General features: G+C 33.5%; 1 protein-coding gene across 1 annotated transcript in view; it reads right to left on the bottom strand.

The window, feature by feature from the left end:
- The window catches only part of ADGRL2 (adhesion G protein-coupled receptor L2), a 693,508-nt gene that overhangs the window by 41,902 nt on the left and 629,819 nt on the right, over positions 1 to 21,787 (bottom strand). The window contains exons 9-12 of the mRNA XM_030825138.1: positions 14,042 to 14,151; positions 8,827 to 8,841; positions 7,102 to 7,902; positions 416 to 709 (exon numbers count right to left, since the gene is read on the bottom strand). Coding sequence (XP_030680998.1) covers positions 416 to 709; positions 7,102 to 7,902; positions 8,827 to 8,841; positions 14,042 to 14,151 — 1,220 coding nt within the window. The remainder of the gene's footprint in view (positions 1 to 415; positions 710 to 7,101; positions 7,903 to 8,826; positions 8,842 to 14,041; positions 14,152 to 21,787) is intronic.

A 21,787-nucleotide genomic window follows, 5' to 3' on the forward strand; every position in this document is an offset into this window, starting at 1 on the left:
TGATAATAAGTGACAAAAAGTAGGGTATAATGCAGATTATAAATGGTAAATATGAAGTCAGTATAGAAATACCATATATTTATAGCAAACAAACAAAAACCCTTAATTTTCTTGGGACTCATCCATAGTGATGCTTATAATGAGAAAGGCAGCTGTAAGGAAGACTCACTAGAGTCTTGGGGCAAAAATCGCAGGCTTGACCTAGGTCTCTCAAAGGGAGAGGTAATTTATAGTGCCTGATCTCAAATGACTTTTACAGTTTAAAAAACTTTGTCCATAGATGTTATATTACCAAAGTACAAAAATAAAGTTAGCTACTGTAAACATTGCTTTCTTCGAATAAAATCACTTCACTGTAATATAGAACCTACTTACTAAATTGAAAAATGTATGCATGGTTGTTTACAGAAAATACCTCTTGTTCCCTTGGGGCATGGTCGTTCAACCATCATTCCCCTTTGTGTCTGAGGCCACTTTATCCCCTTGGAGTCTAATGCTTCACAGAATCTCTCTGGCAGGGGAAAAATATTTGTTACAGGTGGAATTTTGGTTGTAGAAACTGCTGGAGGTGGTTTTGTCCCTTTGCTTCCTTCCTGTGATCCAGCTACAGTTGTGCTCATGGGGCCTTTCTGTGAAGTAGTGCTTGTGGTTGATACTGTGGTTTTGAACAGCTCAGCTGAAGAAGTTATTGTCACAGCTGTGGTAGGCACTATGGAAAAAAGATGAGTATATTAATCTCAAACACACACTTGCACTCACAGTCATGCACACGTGGAATGTGAGCATGCACACACACACACAAAACCCTATCCATCTGTCTGCCCACAAACCAAGGAAATGAGAATTACTGACAATATCGCTCGTAAGAATAAATCTTTTCATCTATTCCAATTTATTTATACTGATGGCTAAGAGAAGGTAGGTAGTTTAGGCTTTACTATAGCGTTTGCTGTATGACTCAAGTTTATTTCTCAATGAAATATGTGACAGTACAGTTTAAGTATAATTTCATCACATACTGTTTAACAGGAAACGTGGGACAGTTTCATTTAGAAAAATTCTATTGTATAAACTCACACTCTATAAGCAATCAAATTCAAAGCATTAACAACTGTGGTGATTATATATAATTAGGACGATAAAAAAATTTAAAGTCACCCACTTTACATATTGCAAGAAAATAAATACTGTGACATCTTTCCACCCAGCAGCCGTTCTTGCCTGAGCATGATCAGCATGCCTGATTAGATCCAAACAGAAGATAAGCTTGGCATGCTTGCGCTGTTTTATTACGGAAACATCTCAGGCTTCGGCATCGTTACCTTGGAAAAGGTAGGTATGAGGAAGCAGCTAGTTCCAGTCAGAGGTGGAATCTCTTACCAAGATAAAGCATCAGATCAAATCATGCCTAATTCAAACCAACCCTTCATATCTTAGTGACCCTTAACAGAGAATATTTAGAACTACTGTTACACATTTAAAAGCAAAAATGTTTTCATTATTTTTAAAAGTTATTTTTGCCTTCCAATGTTACTAAACTGTTAAATCCACTGGGTTTAAGAAATAGTGGAGCTCAATGCTTCTTCCATTAATTACCATTGAATTAATTTAAACAACAAAAATCTGTCAGTAAAAATTTAATACTACCACACTTAAAAACTATTGGAGGAAATCACACGAAAGTTGTATCAACATTTACAGATTATTGGCTCTTAAAACCTTACATATATGATGCCTTAAATTTAAATTGTAGTAGAGCAAATGAAAAATAGCTATGTTTTCAAATCATCTTAATAAAATCAACTTATTTTACACTTTACCTACACATGAGATAATAAACTAGAATATTAGAATTTATTAGAAAACAAGTTCATACTATCACTGATATGTTTACTATTTTAAGTTCTGGTCCATCAATCTTTCTTTATTGATTCTGACACTACTGAGAGTAAACTACGAAAAAGTACTGTGACATGTTTCTAGCTCTTTAGTAGTTACATACTTCTTGCTACCAATAAGTACACTATACACGTTTTATTCCTTTTCCCCCCTCTATCTCAAGAGAAACTTCTAAAGCATGTGTTTTATTTCCAGGGCATAATTTATTGACCATATGAGAGATGCCTATGTACATTAGTCAAACATCATGCCTAGCCAGCTGCTGCAGAAACCTATTCAAACCTGTCTATCTTTTCTTTAAAGCACTTGCTTGACATCTTGTTAAACCTCTGTAATTTTCTTTTGATTACAATGCAGCCAGGCTTTCAGTGCTTTCTCAATTAACATTTGTCAAAAGCATCACAATCTTTTGCAGAAGTGTCAAATGACTGCTGCTGAATCAAGTCTTAAAGAGGAGTCGGGAATCAGAACAGAAAAAAGAAGGGGGCAGAGCAAAATGCTTGAGTGCTACACTATCTGATATATCCCTTGACACTGTACTAACTAGTACATATTTAATCACTGAAATATGTGTTAATACTACAATTAGTGATTTGTTAGCTAAGCATTAGTCGAGATTCATAAGAACCGAGTCAAGGTAGACAATAAAAGGACCTCAATTAAATGTGCAAAATTTCATGCCACATTCTACAGCCATGTTTCCTTTTTTTTTTTTTGAAAATTTATTTTTATACCTTTTCACCTTTTTGTTTTTTTTTTTGTTTTGAGACGGAATCTTGCTCTGTCACCAGGCTGGAGTGCAGTGATGTGGTCTCAGCTCACTGCAACCTCTGCCTCCCGCGTTCAAGCCATTCTCCTGCTTCAGCCTCCCGAGTAGCTGGGATTACAGGCACCCACCACCACACCCAGCTAATTTTTGTATTTTTAGTAGAGACGGGGTTTCACCATATTGGCCAGGATGGTCTCGATCTCCTGACCTCGTGATCCGCACACCTCGGCCTCCCAAAGTGCCAGGATTACAGGGGTGAGCAATTGTGCCCAGCCACCTTTTTACCTTTTGATCACCAAAATAGATTAAATGGAATCAACTTATTCTTCAAAAATAAATCAGTGAAATATTGGGATATCATGAAAATAAACATGATCATAAAGCTTAAGTGAAAAACTAAATCTTTTAGAGGTACACATAGAATTTCTGGGATTTTGAAGGTTTAAGTCTAGCAATACCGGAAGAAAAGCAACTTTTTTTCTCATGTGAAGGCTAGAAATGCAGATATATTTCTAAAAATTATTATTTATTTCCACTGGTGGAAATGGCCCCAACAGGGCATCTGGTAATGATAAAAGCATATGTTGATTTAGCATTTATGTGCCAGGTGCTATGCCAATCACCATTCATGGATAATCAGATCATCTTATTTAATCCTTATCACAACTCCATGAAGTAGGCACTATAATTATCTTCCTTTTACAGATAAGGAAACTGAATGATGAAGTTAAGTAATTTGTTTAAGGTCACTTTCCCATACTCTTAAATGCTATGATCTTACTTGCCTAGTTACAGATTTTCATAGACTCTAGAAAAATATGGCATCCAACAAGTAACCTTGCAGTTATCTGGGAACATTTAACTCACATGTTGTTCTGTGTAAATCTCTAAAAGAATAACAATTTGGAAGGAAAATACAAGACTAGAATAACAAACAATGAGAAGTTCCATAATGAAACATGGCAAAAGGTTCAAAACTCAAGAATATCCTATAAATAATAATAGAAAACACAACCCACAATAGAATTATAACTCTAATCCAAACCCTTTTTTATAGAGCTCTATTTATCCTGATGCCATATCATGCACTCATGCACTGACTTAGGATTCTACCTACCATTTATCATTTGAGTAGAAACAAAATACCTAAGAAATGATGCTAATAAACATGCTTAATAAGTACCCATGAAGATTTTAACTAACACATACAGAATGGTTCAGTTTACTCTGGTTATGTACTAAGAACTTCTATTTATTACCAGGGTTTTCCTCCATGAAAGGGTTTGAAGACAATAGCCATTTATGCTAAGGGTAATATTCTCCTCATTGAGGTCCAAGAACTCACCCTCATCCACTGTTCATGAAATGAACTCTAGAGTTTCTGTAGCTTGGTAAAGCAAAAACGAGCACCTATTCAACTTGCCCCTGTTCACTGTCTAAAAACACTGATCATCTTTTATACAGCATTCTTTATCAGTGAAAACGTATTTCCGGAAGTATGTATTCTATGCTATGTATAAACAAAACTGGCTCTCTTTATAAAAATTTTTTCCTGGTATTACAGAAGTGTATCACATCACTAATTAGTGTAACACAAATGTTGAGGAACTGCCAAAAGCCAAGTAAAAACACATCATTTTCTTTATAATATTTGGGATATCACATGTGCAGACAGATTAAGTAAATATAAAGCAATCCAGATTAAGAAATGGAAAAGACTTAAAACAGGACTGGAAAGGGTTTTTCCTAAGGCCATTCCAGAGAGGGAGAAGGTGAAAGAGGAAAACCAGACCTCGTTTAGGGGAGTGGAGCAAATGAACTATGCAGGGATCACATAAAGCTCAAAACTCACGAAAAAAAAAAGATTAGGGCACAAAAATAATATGCGTGTGCGTTTAGGAATGAAAAGGCTTGGATTTATAAATGGGAAAAAGTATTGAAGCTAATATATTATTAAACAGTCCACAATGAAAAATGATATGGATAATGAAAAAAAACAAATGGATAATTTCACAGCACAATTTATGCCTTGGCCATATATGTGATAGCAAATCCAGCACAGAGGACTTGAACTACGAATTTCAGCAAAATAAATCAATCACTATTTTATGACAGGCAAAAGACCTCATTTCTCTGATTGCTCTGTTCTATCAGTTTCTTGGATCTTGTTTCTGGAAAGCTGACAGTGGCTTATTGGTTTGACCTAAATTTGTGGGCCAGAATATTTCTGCAAGACCCCACCTACATGCATATAGGTAGCACACATCTTGGATGAGAGAGGAGACGGGAGTCTCTAAATGCATAATATAAATTACAAGGAGAGAGAGAGAGAGAATGAATATGGGTCAAACAGCAGTGAGAGAAATTTAGGTCAGATAATACTTTTCATCACTAAGGGCTGCATAAGGGGTCAATATGAATTTTCATGTTCTGGGACTATTTAAGAATGGCTATTTTGGATGACAAAACATAGTTGTAGGAATATACAGCTGCTACATCTGCCAAAGCTTCTCATTTTCAAGGCTGTTAACTGCTCTTTCCAAAAGCATCTAAACTATCAAAGACTTTTCATCTGAAATGGACCAAATTATTTGCTAGAATATATGACACATGTGGAGGATGACATTACTAACCATCTTTGTATTTGCTGAAGTACTTTGTGGCAAGTGGATGGGTAATGTTTTTATTTGTTGAAGTGAATTATACTCAACTTTATTCACAATTCTTCAGGTTGTTGCCTGATCATGAATTTGCAATTTGTAAAACATTTTTTTCTTTTTTTTTTTTCTGAGGATGACAAAAAATTTACTGCTACCCAAGACAAATCTAACAACTGTGAGACTAATACAGGCTACAAAAAGGTTAACATAAGGATCAATATAATTTTAGCCAATGCCAATACAAGTTTGTCAATGCCTTAAGTTTGCCTTTTGACAAACCTATAGGATAAAGAAGCACTACTGTAGTAGCAGCTTTTGGAAAAACAATTGAAATAGATGAAACAAATCAAACTGCTGCCTCATGAGCAAACATATGTATACATTTTTAAATAAATGATTCCAAGATACTATCAATAAAACTACATGCCCTAAAAGAAGATTTCATGTTATAAATTTAACAATGAACATTACTGCTACAACTATAAGCCAAAAAACACAAACATAACCTGATTTAGGGAAAAAGGGGCTGTACACTAAGTCAGTGGATCGTTATTGTTATTATATGAACAAAACTCACATATTTTGGTATTCTACAATGACTCAAATTAGAAATTCCATGACAAAGAGCTGTGACTTCTGCTTCTGAGGTCCTGACCGTATGACAATATTTAAAACTGATTAACAGCATATCTTAAAATATGTATGGGTATGTGTTTGTTATGAACATATTTAAGTGTGTGTACTTGCATTGCTTTAAGAGAAGAAAAAATATATTAGTCCCTACCCCACCCTATTGAAGATATTAATTTAATCACTCCAAAGAACTTTCTAGTTCCTAAAATTTTGAAATAATGCAATAATTTCAAGATTAACTCAGCAAATTAGGATATTAATTTAGATCTTAAACACACACTGTTCAAATAGAATACTTATAAACGGTGCAAGCTCTATAATAATACATTAACAAGTTATTCTTTCATCATGAGTATGAGATAATCTTGTTTTAATGAAGTATTCATTTATCATCAAAAATTATTTCCCACAAAACTGAACTCACTTAATAAACCAAAGTATATTTCCAAAAATTTAGCATTACTTTCTAAAGTCATGATCCTCCATAAAGAGAATACAAATCACGCAATGCTAGCATATCTGTCATCACAAGTCAACACTTGGGATCATTTACAGCTTGGTTCATGTGATTGTTAAAGTCACAGAAATATTGACTTAAAACTGTCACTAATTTATCAAAAAATAAAAACATGTAATTTTACGTGATAATCTAGAAAAATATTGGATGGCTCCCTCTCCTACTCAGAGAACAGACACCAAAACTTTAGAACGCATGTATCTGGCATTCTACATCAAGCCTAGCCATTCTCCTGGGACTTCCTAACACACGTTTCCTTTAACCACTGGCGCCAAGAAGTTAAAAGGTCTGCACATAGATTGTAATCAATTTAGCAGTCAAGTAGGGAAAAACAATCAAACAAAAAAACATTGCTAACAGGTTTCTGGTTAGTATTATATTTTTAGCAATGAAAAAAGTTTAAACTGACCAATAAATGCCACAATTTCTTGAAGCCAACATTAAAATGAAGAAATTGAGAAAAAGAAAACGAACCATAATAAGACTAAAATGTATCACAACATTGTCCTTTGTCCTTTAACTATGAAAAGGGGAAGAAAATAGGAAAAAAAATTAAGAAGTCTTTAAAAAGAAAAAATGCTTTTCACAAAACGACATAAGCATTAGCAAGTAAACATGCTTACCTTGGGCAGGATCAGGTGGACCAAACTCCAGAGAATACCGTAAAATGAAGTTATTGTTCCACACGTACAGTTGGTTATCTCTTGGATTGTAATCCACTGCAGCAATATACTGATACTGGTTGGGGAAGGGAACATCTACATATTCTCCTCGGTTTAATCGGGTATTATAAATGTAATCAATTGAGTTCTTGCCTGTTTCACTTTCATTGTCTTGATAAACTGACCTAACCACATAGAGGACTCCGCATATCATAAAAGCATTTGATGCGGCACGTTTGTCATATACAGTCTCCCACGTTGCTTCAAATCGAAGAGTGTATGGGTTCAGCTGGCTGATAACTATCATTCCATTGTTCTGTTCAGTGGCATAAATGACCCATAAGCCATTTTCATCAACTGCTAGGTCGATATCAGTCTTTCCTCCCCATCTGTATGGTGAGGTATCATGGTAGTTGGCATAGTTAATTATGGCCTCGCCACTCTTAATTCTAGTCCTCAAGTCAAATTTCACAATATTCCTCGTTCTTTCTTTGTTAAAGAAGACAGCACCATCATATACCACAAATCCAGTACCATCTACTCGATTTGGAAGTTTATATGTTGTTGTTTGGCGACTATTTTGGAAATCTTCTAAAGAAGCATATTCTATTAAAGTATCGGTACGATATGGAGTCCAGGGCATGAAATAAATTTTATCTGCAGCCTGAAGAGGGTCCTTGCACCAAGCACCCGCCTTTTGTTCAGCTTCATATATACATGGTGAGTCCACAATTGCTTTCAAGGTCCCAGGACATACAAAAACTAACAGTTACAGAGAAAAGACAAAAATTAAGCCAAGTTAAAAAATTACACAGGCAAACACGTTTCAGCGATCACAAATCAAAAGGGAAGAATTCATATTATTAGCATTCAATTTTACCAAAATTTATACTTAATACAAATACTGCCTTTCTTTTCTAAAGTTAGCATAATCAGTGTATCAGGGTACAAAGTAATTGGAGTTTATGTTTATTTTCACTAACAAAAGCCTAAGTTTAAGATCATTTATAAGTGGTTTGACAATTTAAATTTTTGCTGTGTTTTCATCTTATAATCTGTTAACCTATGTTTTAAAAGTTTGAGCTTTTGCACAACAGTATATATTTCATTTTATCACAAACATTATACTTTTCAACCCCCTACTTCACCTATGAGCCCCCAAAAGCAAAACCATGAAATAAGGCAAATAAAACAGAAAACCCAATGTGAAGACTTATTTAGAACTTTTACATAAGTTAGACTGAAAACAAAGGTGCTTCAATTTGAGGAACATAAATATTCGGAAAATGCAATTAGGAGCACAGAAAAGTAAATGCAAGAAAAGCAGTGATGAAACAATCAGAAGACCCTGTAACCATGGCATGCTATGGAGAGGGTTCTGGAAGCCAGGCAAGATGACACTTTAATTATAAGAAAATATCCAAGGGTGCCAGAAAAAGAGATAAAGGGTAGAAAAGAAACAGAGAAAGGGCAGTTCCCCCTCGCCGACTTCAGAATTTTTACCCCATCACCAGGTTTAGCAGTCATACAATTTCATTGTAAACAGATGACTTCCTTATAAGGTGGCATTTATGAGATCCTGCTGATTATTTTAATACAGGAGTGTTGTGGGGAGAGGGGAGGGAGGAGGTTAACATCCATAAGGCACATAACAGGGAGCTGGGGTTCAGACTGTATGTTATTTACCTTTTTGCTCCACTTCTATTTTAAGCATCGGGAAGAAAAATAAAAAAAGGTGCAAGGAAAAAAGAAAAAAGATTAAAATAAATTGACTATTAGTCTAAGACTGAATTCGTAACAGATGCTAAATATAGGAAGAATTAAGAGCTGTACTACTTTGGATAAAGAGAAACACACAACAGGAAAACCTAGCAGGAGAAAGATTCTAAAGTTACATAAAAGAACATGGATCAATCATTTTAAGAGATTAAGGAGGCAACACAAATATGCTGGCATGTTGCTTCACTTAGTGTACCTGAATAAATAATGAAACTCTTCACTAATGCATGGTATACATACTCTTGCCTTTCCAAAGTCACTCAGCATTCTTACCAAGTTTTACTTTCTATATGTATTCTATAGACATAAATGCATGCATAGGTACATCATCCCCATTTATCTTATGTGAACTCAATTATTAAACTAACTTTAGCTAAGCATAACAATAGAAAAATACATTTATAAAAATCATAACTTAATTTTGGAGTTTAGATCAAATTTAATTCTGATGTAGTTACATGTTTTTCATAGATATTTACTAAGAAATACATAATTATGCATCTCAGTATGTTTCAATTGTTTTTCTATTATTTTCTATTCCTAGATAAATTAATTTTAACCACTAAAAAAGCCTCCTCTTTAGGAATACATAAATATCCCCCCATCACCAGCAGAGATTTTGAAAAGTAGGGTAAGGTAGTACCTTTCTTCCCCACTAAGAATTAGTATATTTACTTAGTTAGGTTTACATATACATTTTATTATAAAATTCTTATTAAATTTTCTATATTATATATCGCAAACTTGTAATACTAAGTCTATAAAAAAAAGTAAGCAAAATACATACAAGGGAAAAGCAAGCACAGTAGGCAAGGAGAAAAAGGAAGAAAGAATTATGGTTAGATTATTATGACAATTCTACCATCATCAATTTACATAGAAAGCAAGCTAGCATGCAACAACAATCATACCGAGCATTCAAAGCAAATACCTTGACTCCACAGACCTTATAAAAAGTAAATGCTTTCATAAAACAACCCTGATTAGTAGAGTTATATGAGGAAAAAAAAAAAAAAACTCCTACAGTTTCAAGAAACAGATTATGTAGTTAGGAAGGGGGCTATGTAAGATCCTTGTTGGTAAACCATATTCTAATACTTATAAACCATAAAATACTACTTTACATTGTATATAGGTTTGAAGTATGTTGCCTAAATTTCATAAAATGACAAGACTGATGTCTGTTTCTCCCTTTTCTGTTGTTAAAATGCTTTAGGGTGTGCTAATACTGCATTTCCAAAATGTACTCAGACAGAGTAGTGCACATTTTATTAAGACCTTAGTTTGATTAATTTTTAAAAATTACAATAGTTCATCAAGATTAAATGTTGACCTTCTGAAACACGTATGGGAGAAAACGTCACACGAACATTTTTGCCATAGGAATGGCATACAACTTTCCACATTAAGCTACAGCTTTCCCCAGTCAACTTAGTCTATGTAACCACTTTCAGGAAACATACTTGCTCTATAACGTGTAATTCTGACTACATCTGAAAAACAAGAAATTCAACATTACTGTCTTGAAAACAACACTTTTGTATAAACCACTAGTCCTGAAATTACTCCTCAGCGAAGAGCAATATTATACCTGCTTAGAATCAATAACGGAAGGGCGTGGTGAGAAACTGAGGATAAGAGAAATGATTAGCGTTGTGAGTACTCAAACTACATTTACATACAGCTGTACGCTTTTTTCCCCTAAGGAAAGGATAATTTTACTGAAATAAATTAAATGTAAAGGATGGAAATAATACATTTTAAAATGTTTATTTAAAAAAGAACTTAAAACAAGTTCAATAAAAGATGTAGAAAGTGTATTTTGCTTTCCATTCATTGAAAATAGCTAAATTTTATTATTTGATAAACTAGAATTACAATGTAGTTAGTGAACAGAATATCAAAGTCTTTATTTACTTGAGATTTAATTGATATCACATATTAAAGGAAAATAAATATAAATTATATATTGTATATATTTTATAATTCTGTTGAAAAGTAAGTAACACTCAAAAGTAAAGACTTAAAACATTATAAACCTTTGATGATTAATGAATCATATAAGGAAAATATTGCTCTTTACAACAAAGTCCTTACGTTATTATTATGAAAATCAAAAGGACAGATATCTGTGAAACCAGCCAAAATTCCATCAGTAGAAGAGTACAAAAATACAATAAAATTAATATAATCAGTATTCTCTATCACACGCCAAATATATACTACAACTTGTCTTAAGAGCCGTATGAATTAACAACACACTTACTTTTCTTTAGACCAAACATACAAGTATATGACCCACGAACATCAGTGGAGGACTACATGGATATGCAAGACAAGAAATTAACCCAAACTAACTACACAGCCTACATACTCTGTATGTGAAGTGACACACTATTTTATTGAATAATCTTACATGTTTATTCATTAATAATGATTTAATCAATAATAACGGCTATTTTTCATATTAAATAAAATTTATGGCTAATATTATAGTAGTTTTACAATGATACTTTGAAATAAGAGGTACAAAAATCAAAACCAAATCCTGCCTACAGGATGCAAAATTCCAATCTGATTACTCTGCTTTATCCTCCAAGATCTTTATGACTTCTTTCAAATATAAATATATGCAATTCCTAACAGTCTGGCAATGACAATGGATACCCTGTATACGTACACTTTTGACATGGATATTAACTGGGCAAGTACAAGCATCACATATAATGCACGTGCCTATTTATAAACATACTAAAGTAAACAAAGTAACAGCATTTCTAATGTTCTCTGTTGAGCAAATTTCTTTTAAAATTTTCAGAAGTCATGAAAACCTTCTGAAATTGTTTTATAATAGGACTTAATTGGAATATATAAGATCCTGGAGGATTTACTGTGGATAGAAAATGTTATAAAGCCAAGTGGTAAAAAATACATAATAAATGTTATCTGATGGTGACAATTTTATCAACTAAGTAACGTGTAAAAGAGGTATGCAAATGTTACAAAATATAAAAACACTACTAAATCAAGGAGAAAGTGAAAGCTAAAGGCTTAAACTGAAAGAAAGTATAAGGAATGAATACAATGGACAGAGGCACAAAGAAACAAAAGGTGAGGAAAATGGGAAAAAGAGATAAGAGAAGACACTGTCCTACATATGATTAGAATAATCTAAGAAGACTCTTTGCGTTATATTTTAATATTAGTTGAAACCATGCAATTTATAGAGTGTCACTACTGTAGAGTATATAGGAATTATAATTACTTTTATTCTTTAGCAAGGAGTGATTAAAAAAAAAAAAACCCATCGACTTATTTCTGCCTCGTGCAAACGTCTAGAAAGGTAACAGCAAATTAATTACTGATTTTTTTAAATTAAAAGACAAAAACTAAAAGGAACAAATACTTCTCTGAGTATAGCTATTGCAAGTTTAGCGCACAATGTACAATACTTCTGGGGAACTGAAAAAGTAAAATTTTTCAAGTTAGATGTTCCAGAAGATATCCACACTTTCCTTTCTTAAACAGCACAAGAAATAGCTTATGAGTCTGAAAATAATATTTGCTTAACACTGTTCTTGGTCTATAGACTAGGTTACAGGAACTGGCTCCAGAAAGACAATTCTTGGCAGCTCTGACTGATTCCACTGTTTGGGAATGGATGCTGTATTTCTTCTCTAATTTGAGGACAGAAACCATGCTAAATCCAAGTGAAAGTGACTTTAAGGAACAAAATTTTGGTTAGGTCAAAAGAATACAATGTTCCTCTAGTGGCACAGGAGAATGATTACGTAAGCCACCAACACTACACAGGAGAAATGATATAAAGATCAGTGTACTCAGTAGGCTTCCAATCCTACAGACGGTATAGAAAATACTGAAAACATAAAAAGCATCCATTTCACAGTAACACAGGAACACAGAGCAGGGATGAAAAGATAATCTGTGTTTGGCCTTTAACTGATGACACAAAAAGCCAATTTGTCAAAACTGTGTCAGAGAAAAGATGGAGAGTGCCTTCACAGCATGAGTCAGAATGTATTACTACCATATTGGACACAGCAGATCTATCAGAGTTTGGCCCTTTGGTTTTAGAAATATTGATAGTTTGAACATATAAATCTGTCAGAACTAATGACCTAGCTTTTGAGGTTCTGGAAAGAGCAATTTCATTATTTGGCAAATCCTTTTTTTTTTAAAGGAGGAAAGTGTACAAAAACAGTCTCAAATCAGCAAAATTGCTGATAAAAAACATGTAATTCAAATGCCTATGAACTAACATGACTAAATGACATCTCTATCTTTTCTATAATTTAAAAAGCAAAGAAGACAACAATACTATCAAACTAGCTTGTGAAATTCAGGTAATATTCAAACTTAAGTTGTCTAAAATGCTAAGATTTTTAAAATGGAAAGTATAGAATACAATTTTGAAGTACGAACTCTGAGATTAGAAGGAAAACTACACAAAATTTGACTACTAGCCGAAGCCTACCTATAAACTTTTCAATTGAATTTTAAATATCCATCTGTAGGATCTTAAAAATGATGCTGCAAAATTAAAAATAGAACCATGTGCAAGGTTATATTATATCTATTTTATTTAGCATTAAGGTTTCATCATTGAATCCCATAAAGAAATGCTCCCTTAAAGACAATAGAACAAAAAGTAAAGCACTTGCCTCAGTTACTGCAATGGTAGCTTTTACCCAGCACCAAAGTTACTACAACAGCAGGTAGCCATTCAAGTAGCTCACGATTAAAATTGAAGTCAATTCCTTCTTTAGAAAACTGTGAGCCAAACCAATTTGTCAGCAACTGGTATTGGGCAAAAGTACAGATTTCTATCAGCTGTATTGAATAGCTAATTCAAGTTTGTTTTCTGGAAAAACACTAGCCTTAAAAGCCAAACACTTAAGAACACAGACAGACACTTGGCCAGCATCACACTATGGCTTCCTTCCACACTTCATGAAGCTAATTGGAGGCCCAAGTCTGTTAGTGCTCTGCATGCATAATGGTTTTGTAGGCCATAAACATATGCTTCTTTCACATGTGTAGTCTTTCAGCATCAACGAGTAATGCTGGGCAAAGTGTACAAAAATATAAACTGCATACTTACTGTAAGGGACACATTCATATTGGACCTCAAGGTATTTGTATGTTCCAGGACATGGATCAGGAAACACATCTGACCCAGTAATTACTATACACTGTGTTCGATTGTTGCACCTGAAAAACAAAATGTATCAAACTTGTGTAACATAATTTATTTGATTATTTTCACTTAAATATAACATAGAAGATTTTCCCATTTTCTTTAAGCAACTAGAAACATAAAACAAAAATTCAAGTGATGTTGTTACTCTACATTATTAAATACTTTATAAGAGTTTTGTTTTCTTTATGTTGTAATACAGTGTTATCATGGGTCACACTAAATTTTAACTAGAAGTAAAAAAAAAATGGCCAACAGTTTCCTATTATTCTGTTATACATTTTAATTTTTGATATATTCAACATGAACTGAACGACAACAAGAACAACAACAAATATCTTACTAGGATATTAGACATCATACTTAAGAATTAAGATTACAATTTTTAAAAATGGTCCCATAACTAAACAGAAATGTAAGAGTCAAAACCTGAATTTCTCAGCAGGAAGTTTTTGACAACACAAAACAAATAAGGAGCCAGGATTTTAATTTTATCCTCTAAATCCAGTTAGGTGTGAAGTTCTTTATTGTACATACTTTCTGGAATACCAAAAGCTAAGCTAGTAGAGCTCACCTTATATGCTATGGTCCACATAAATGATAAAAGTGCATTTAAAGGATTTAGAAAAATGTTCTGGCACATAGGTAATATCTAAGCATTATTGTTACTCTTTCTATTCATAGATCAATGTGCCTATATAATTAATGAGATGACTATGTACCTCAGTTCAACACCAGCACTCCCTAAAATATAACATTAAAAAGAATGTTGTACTAACATGATGCCTAGAATGTTCTAATTATTGTTATAAGGAATTATTTTCTTATTTTTGCAATGTCATTAATTCACCAAGAATATTAGAAATAGGTTAGAATTCCAGATAAAATGATATGTAAGTTCTATGAATTTGTCCAAAAGGTCTTTTCATAACTTTTGTAAAGGCAAGAACTATTTCTTTTATTTGAGTATAACCTAATGAATGGAATGTTTTCAGGGTTTTTATTGTATTTTCTGATAGCGCATACATTAAGAAGGCAAATCAAGCAGAACAAGAACATTATAACAACATTTATTTAACAGTTGGAATACCACATATTCGATAGTGCATAAAATAACTGAACTATAAAATAGCACTATAAAGAATTTTGAAAAAGCATCCCAGTTTCTAGCACCACTAACTAAAGGGCAGTAGAAGGTGAATCATGTTAAAGATGGGTAGGAACAGTCGTGTACTTTGGTGCCATTTCAACTCAAAACTAGGCTTTCTCCTTGAAGAGCAGCAAAGCCTGAAAACTACAGGATTAAATAGGTAAATTTTATAATTCAAAGTATACTACAATGAACTTCAAACAAGACTCAAATATTAAATAAATTATAAATAACTTTTATCATGATTATAATAGAGTATAGCAGTTTTTTAGAAATATACCATATACTGTAATTTTCAAGAAGGTAAATAATGTAAATGGTATAGTGTCACAGTCTTCTGTAACATATGTTTTCCTGTCATTATTCTGTATTTCTCTTAATTTGGTTCACTCATCTGAAGAAATTTGCCCGTGGTTCACCACTTAGTGTAAACGAATTATTTTAACATGAATCACAGAACCTATTTCACATCCTAAAATTCAAGACAAGAGGTAGGTTTACAGTTCCTCAATAGGTCAATAACTAATGTTCCCAACTAATAAACATAATTCTGATGTTTCATTTTTCTTCTTTTTTAAACTTTTGCAGCAACAAGACAGTTCACTGCTTTTTTAGTTTCTTGATCTGCCAGAAATCCTCAATCACTAACTTGGTCCCATTAAAAACAAAAGTCCTTTCATTTCCTTCTTTGTATTTATTCATACCTACAGTGATCTTCCGTTTATCACACCCTCAACCTCTCAGAAATGAAGATAAACAAACTGTGTGCTAGATATCCCTTTCAGATACTCCCACAGTATACATTTTATAACTACTCAACCAAACTGTTAGGTTTTGAATGGTATTTAAATATGATTACAAAAACCCCTCCAAATAACAACTTCTATTGTGAGTAAACTCTTCATTTAGTTTATCAACCTTCCCTTCTCACAAAAGGCTCCTCTCATATCAACAAACTAGCAACTGGTGGGAGAGAGAGGGAATTGTACTCAAAGTTGAAATGGACCAAGAACATGAAAGACTTTGCTATTAAGGTGAAGGAGAAAGTAACTCAAAGGATTTGGCAATTTATATATATATATATATATATATATATTTTTTTTTTTTTTTTTTTTTCAAAAATAAAGAATACATTGAAAATTGCCCAGATTTTTTCCACCAGAAGTAATTGGATGAATGAATATAACTAGTACAGGGTTAGAGATCTTTTACTGTATGTTTCTCAATGTCGTGGTATGTTCTGCAGGAAGTATATAATATAAGCATTCTGGTTTCCATTACATTTTGTTTGAAAGAGGACCAACACCATAATAAAAAATAACTGTCCATATTTACTCTCTTTCTGAAAAACTTTGCGGTAGTCCTCTGACCAATTACAGGTTCAAATTAATGTCAAAGCAATTATGATTATTTATACCAACCACATAATTTTTATTGATTTAAATAATCACATTACACAAAGCATCCACTTTAAGACAGCAAAACGTATTAATTCTACAACTATAATCTTAAGCAAAACTGATTTAATGAAGCTCCTGCAATAAAATTATTAAAAATTCTAGAATTCAGGGCCTCCCAAAATATAAAAAACATTCATTTTAAATTTGAAAATTTCGTATGTTTATATACACAGAGATATCAGAAGTGCAAGAAATTAATCTTCAGAAAAATGGAAAATTTAGAGCTAAAACAGTTAAGGGTCAGAAAGGAGAGAAACCCAACTGTAAAAAGTACAAGAAAATTAGAGCTTTGCACGCCAGTATCTTGATTCATGGAAATGAATCTCAGCTTTTAGAGGCCCAAATTACAGAAATAAAAATACAGGCATTTATATTCCTTTATAAAGGGTGCAAACAGCATTAAGTTTCCAAATAGAGAGTGAGGAGACAATAAAGTCATTGGGAAACACCCAATGTGAGCTATTAATACTAAGAAAAATCTGAAAATTCCTTAACAATATGCTGTTGGTAAGATTATAAAACTGTAAATTGCTATGGTTTAAAAAGATCCAGAAAGAAAGCAATTACTTATCCACAGAAGCAAAGTAAATTCCCGCCAAGGGCTCAGCTTCAAGTTCTCATACTAATGAAAGCAAAAAGGTAGAGTTAAGCCAAGAAAGAAAAAGTGTTTAGTCGTTTGTATTCTCAGTACTGGGCACAATTCCTGGCATGACTTTCTCTCTCTTCCTCTACAGAAGAAGATTTCTTTACCAATAAGGGTATCATTGTTTTAACAATCAAAATATCAGTATATTTTGGTAATACCATGTGGGTTTATTACGTTAATAACCTACACTTTTCTTACACATTAAGCATAAAAAATCGGCATGAATGAGAACAAGGCAAAAGAGAAAAAATAGGGTTTAATGAGTAGACCTTTTACTACAATTTGAAGGAACTACAATTACGGTTCATCATAAAGAAAGAGATACTAGAATATATTTTGAACACTTCAACTTTCAAATAACTGGTCTTATTTCATTTTATATTTATAAAGAGGAACAGATGACTTAAGATAGTGAAAGTAGTAGTTTTCAAAATGTGGTCCTCATACTAACAGCACCACTATCAGCTGAAAACTTGTTAGAAATACAAATTATTGGCCGGGCGCGATGGCTCACGCCTGTAATCCCAGCACTTTGGGAGGCTAAGGTGGGTGGATCACCTGAGGTCGGGATTTGGAGACCAGCCTGACCCACATGGAGAAACCCCGTCTCTACTAAAAATACAAAAATTAGCCACGCAGGCATGCATGGTGGCGCATGACTGTAATCCCAGCTACTCGGGAGACTGAGGCAGGAGAATTGCTTGAACCCGAGAGGCAGAGGTTGCACTGAGCCGAGATTGCACCATTGCACTCCAGCCTGGGCAATAAGAGTGAAACTCCGTCAAAAAAAAAAGAAAGAAAAGAAATACAAATTATTAATCTCCACCAAAAATTGGCAGGTTCAGAAACTCTGGAAGTGGAAACCCAGCCATCTCAGATTTAACAAGTTTTGCAGGTGATTCTGATCACTGCAACTTGTGTAAGAGCCACAGGGTTAAAACAAGATAGGTTTAGATACTTTACTAAAGAATAAATATGAATGGCAAAACATGATTTTGCTCTATAAAACTTAGTAAAACAAGTGAAACAGAAAACAAGTGATGAGTACAATTTATGTAAGAAGTACATAATACAGTTTACAATGTTAAGATGTCTTCTTGCTAATTCTAAGTGTGGAAATCAAGAGTTTTAGTTGCTCTAATTTTGAGCAAGCTATCTAGTTATTCATCAATTCTTAACATGGAGAATCGAAATAAGTGTAATATCTGAGTATACGTATACATCACATATGAACCAATTTTTTAACAGATAAGAAGTATAACGTTTTGCTAAAAATGTGCTAACAAAACACTAAAATTGGAAATAAAACTTTTGAGAATATGTAAAAATATACTATGTTCTACAGAAGTATGTCATGAAAAATAACAGAAAAACATGACCCATTGTAATCATTGCCAATTTTTCTATATTCAATCTTTGACTTATTTATTCAAAATAAATTTTAATAAAGTGGCTCAACTCTAGGAAGGCAATAAATACAGTTGTTTTTAGAGAGAACTTAGAGGCATAAGTAGGCCTTGCAAATAATGTCTAAACAATTTTGGGGTCAGGCGCTATTGCTCGCGCTTATAATCCCAGCATTTTGGGAGGCAGGAGCAAAGGGGCCAGGATCTTTTGAGCCCAGGAGTTCAAGACCAGCTTGGGTAACATGGCAAAACCCCATCTCTACAAAAAGTTAAAAAAAATTAGCCCGGTGTGGTGGTATGTGCCTGTAGTTCCAGCTACTTGGGGCAGACCAAGGTGGGAGGATGGCACCACTGAAGCACAGGCCAGGGAACATAATGAGACCCTGTCTCAAAAACAAAAACAAGGAACAAAAACCATTTCCAGGATATAATTCATGATTAAATACTAAGTAGAAAATAAACATAAAACTACATAAGCACTCAGTCCCAAATTCTAAACATATAATCATTTTTAGTATTTTTCTAGTCACATTTCCAAAATTTTCAAATTTGGCATATAAAGACAAAGATTTAATCATTATTTCACATCACTGGGTTAAAAACGCACAAAATATCACCTATATATAATTTCTGGTTGCAACTTTCTGACTACAATTTTAAAGACCTTTCTTACTATTCTAAAGTATATACAGTACAACACTCAACCTGAGAATTCCAAATATAACTAAAATAAACCCAATGATAAAACCTTTTAATATTATTAAGTTCAAATACCAGAATAAAAGTATTATTTCCGACATTAAAATTCGTAAAACTTAATAAAATCCATCAACCACAACAAAGAAAATCCAAAGTCTTGCTTTATAGGCCATAAACTAGTTTAAATGGGACAAAACACTGAATTTTGTTTGTTTTTTGGTTTTTTGAGACAAAGCCTCGCTCTGTCACCCAGGCTGGAGTGCAGTGGCACGATCTTGGCTCACTGCAACCTCTGCCTCCCAGGTTCAAGCAATTCTCCTGCCTCAGCCTCCTGAGTAGCTGGGACTACAGGAATGTGCCATGACGCCTGGCTTTTTTTTTTTTTTTTTTTTTTTTTTTTAGTAGAGACGAGGTTTCATCATGTTGGGCAGGCTGGTTTCAAACTCCTGACCTCAGGTGATCCGCCCGCCTCGGCCTCCCAAAGTGCTGGAATTACAGGCATGAGCCACCATGTCTGGCCCAAAACACTGAATTTTAATCATGGTTTAAAAACTCATCCCTGTAGTCTTTCTACCCTACAGGTGTGGGGGTGAGGGTTTCAATGGTTCAATTCTGGAATGAAGCCAAATATGCATCTGTAAAAGCTGAATTGTAACAAATAATTTCGAAGATTAATAGTTTATTAATTTACTTCCTACCAATATATTTGCTGATTACAAAAATTAGGGTAAGTATTTAAAGTTGGTGATATTGCCCAGGCTTGTGCACAACATATATTTCAAAAAAGATTTTAAGAAATAGCTAAGGCATCACTTAACCATCCCAATTTGCAAATGGCAAGGTGAAAGTATTACAAACAGTATATTTTATCTTCCAGATGTAATCAATGTTCTCAGGTCTCAATATTAACTTTTAAGACATCCACAGTATTTTTTGAAATCAAGAAAAATGTTCTCAAAAAAATGTGTGAAGGATGAAAAGGCATTTTGTAAAAGTGTATTATCATTAATTTACATACTAGTATATGGAAATTACTTAAAAATATCATGCACAGATTAACAGCAGTATTTTCAAGAAAGATTATCTATTTTTGAGACATAGTGCCTCATTACTAATGAAATATTAATGAAAACAAACTATTAATATGTTCCCTTTCCTTAATCTTTTAAAACTCTATGTGAAAGAGAGCACAATGCACACATTACTTATACTCTCAGAATAAATTGTATCAAAAAACAATATAGCATACTGTTTATCTCTGCTCAAAAGCAAAATCATTTGATAATTGGGAAGATTAGTGTTTAAAAGCAGAAGCTGTAGAATCAGAAAAAAATTGGTGTGTAAGTTCCAGGTCAGCTGCTTACTTAATTGTGAGTCCATAAGCAATGTATTAAACCCTTCAACCTTAGCTTTATCATCTGTAAAACGTAGTATCTTCTTTAGAAATTTGTTAAGGTTAAATGGGATAGTGCAGGCAACTCTCTGCACAATACCTGGCTAACAAACATCAAGAAATATAAATTACCACCACCACCACCAAAAATACCAATAATAACAATGTCCCCTATGTAAGATGAACAGATTTGCAAACCTTAAAGAAGCAGAACATCTTTTACTCTTCCACAGTAGTCCCTGCATTGTGCATACTCTTTCCTGTGTACAGCTTTAAAAACAGGCTCAACTATTCATGCAAATTTGTTTCCATTCCAACTCTAATCTTGAATTGTACAATGCCCAACAAATTGCGTTTATTCTTCTTTTGATTCTCTTATGCTCATTATTACACTTTACCAAGTGCAAAGTATGGAGATGAGATTCCATGTGTAATCTATTGTGATAGGTGTTTTAATCAATAGTCTTGTTCTGCTGATTAAGCAGGGGCTTCTGTTTTGGCAAGATAACATTAGTTTCTCCAGTCATGCTCCAAAAACCATTGGGAATCTTCAGCAGATCATTAGATATGCTACAATAAAGCTTTGGTGCATTTTCTTTTCTTCCTTAAATTACTTCTTCACTGTCCCATCGTTCCCCGTCACCAATGGCACTGCATTATTATTGCAGCTCCCCTGAAACTTGCACTAGAGCTATGTCTCCAGGCCATAGGATGCCATTTTCAATTGAAGCTTCTTCTTGAAAATATAAATTAAGAAAATTTCATTATCTCCTGCCAGGGGCCATTATTCACCACAGTTCTAAGGAAGATTAAAAATGCAAAATCTACCGCCTTGAACAAATACTCCAGCATTCCAACAGAAAAGCTCAGTATATCATGACAGAAACTAAAAAATT

This window comes from Nomascus leucogenys, chromosome 12 (assembly GCF_006542625.1).
Source record: "Nomascus leucogenys isolate Asia chromosome 12, Asia_NLE_v1, whole genome shotgun sequence".
In the NCBI taxonomy this organism is placed as follows: Eukaryota; Metazoa; Chordata; class Mammalia; order Primates; family Hylobatidae; genus Nomascus; species Nomascus leucogenys.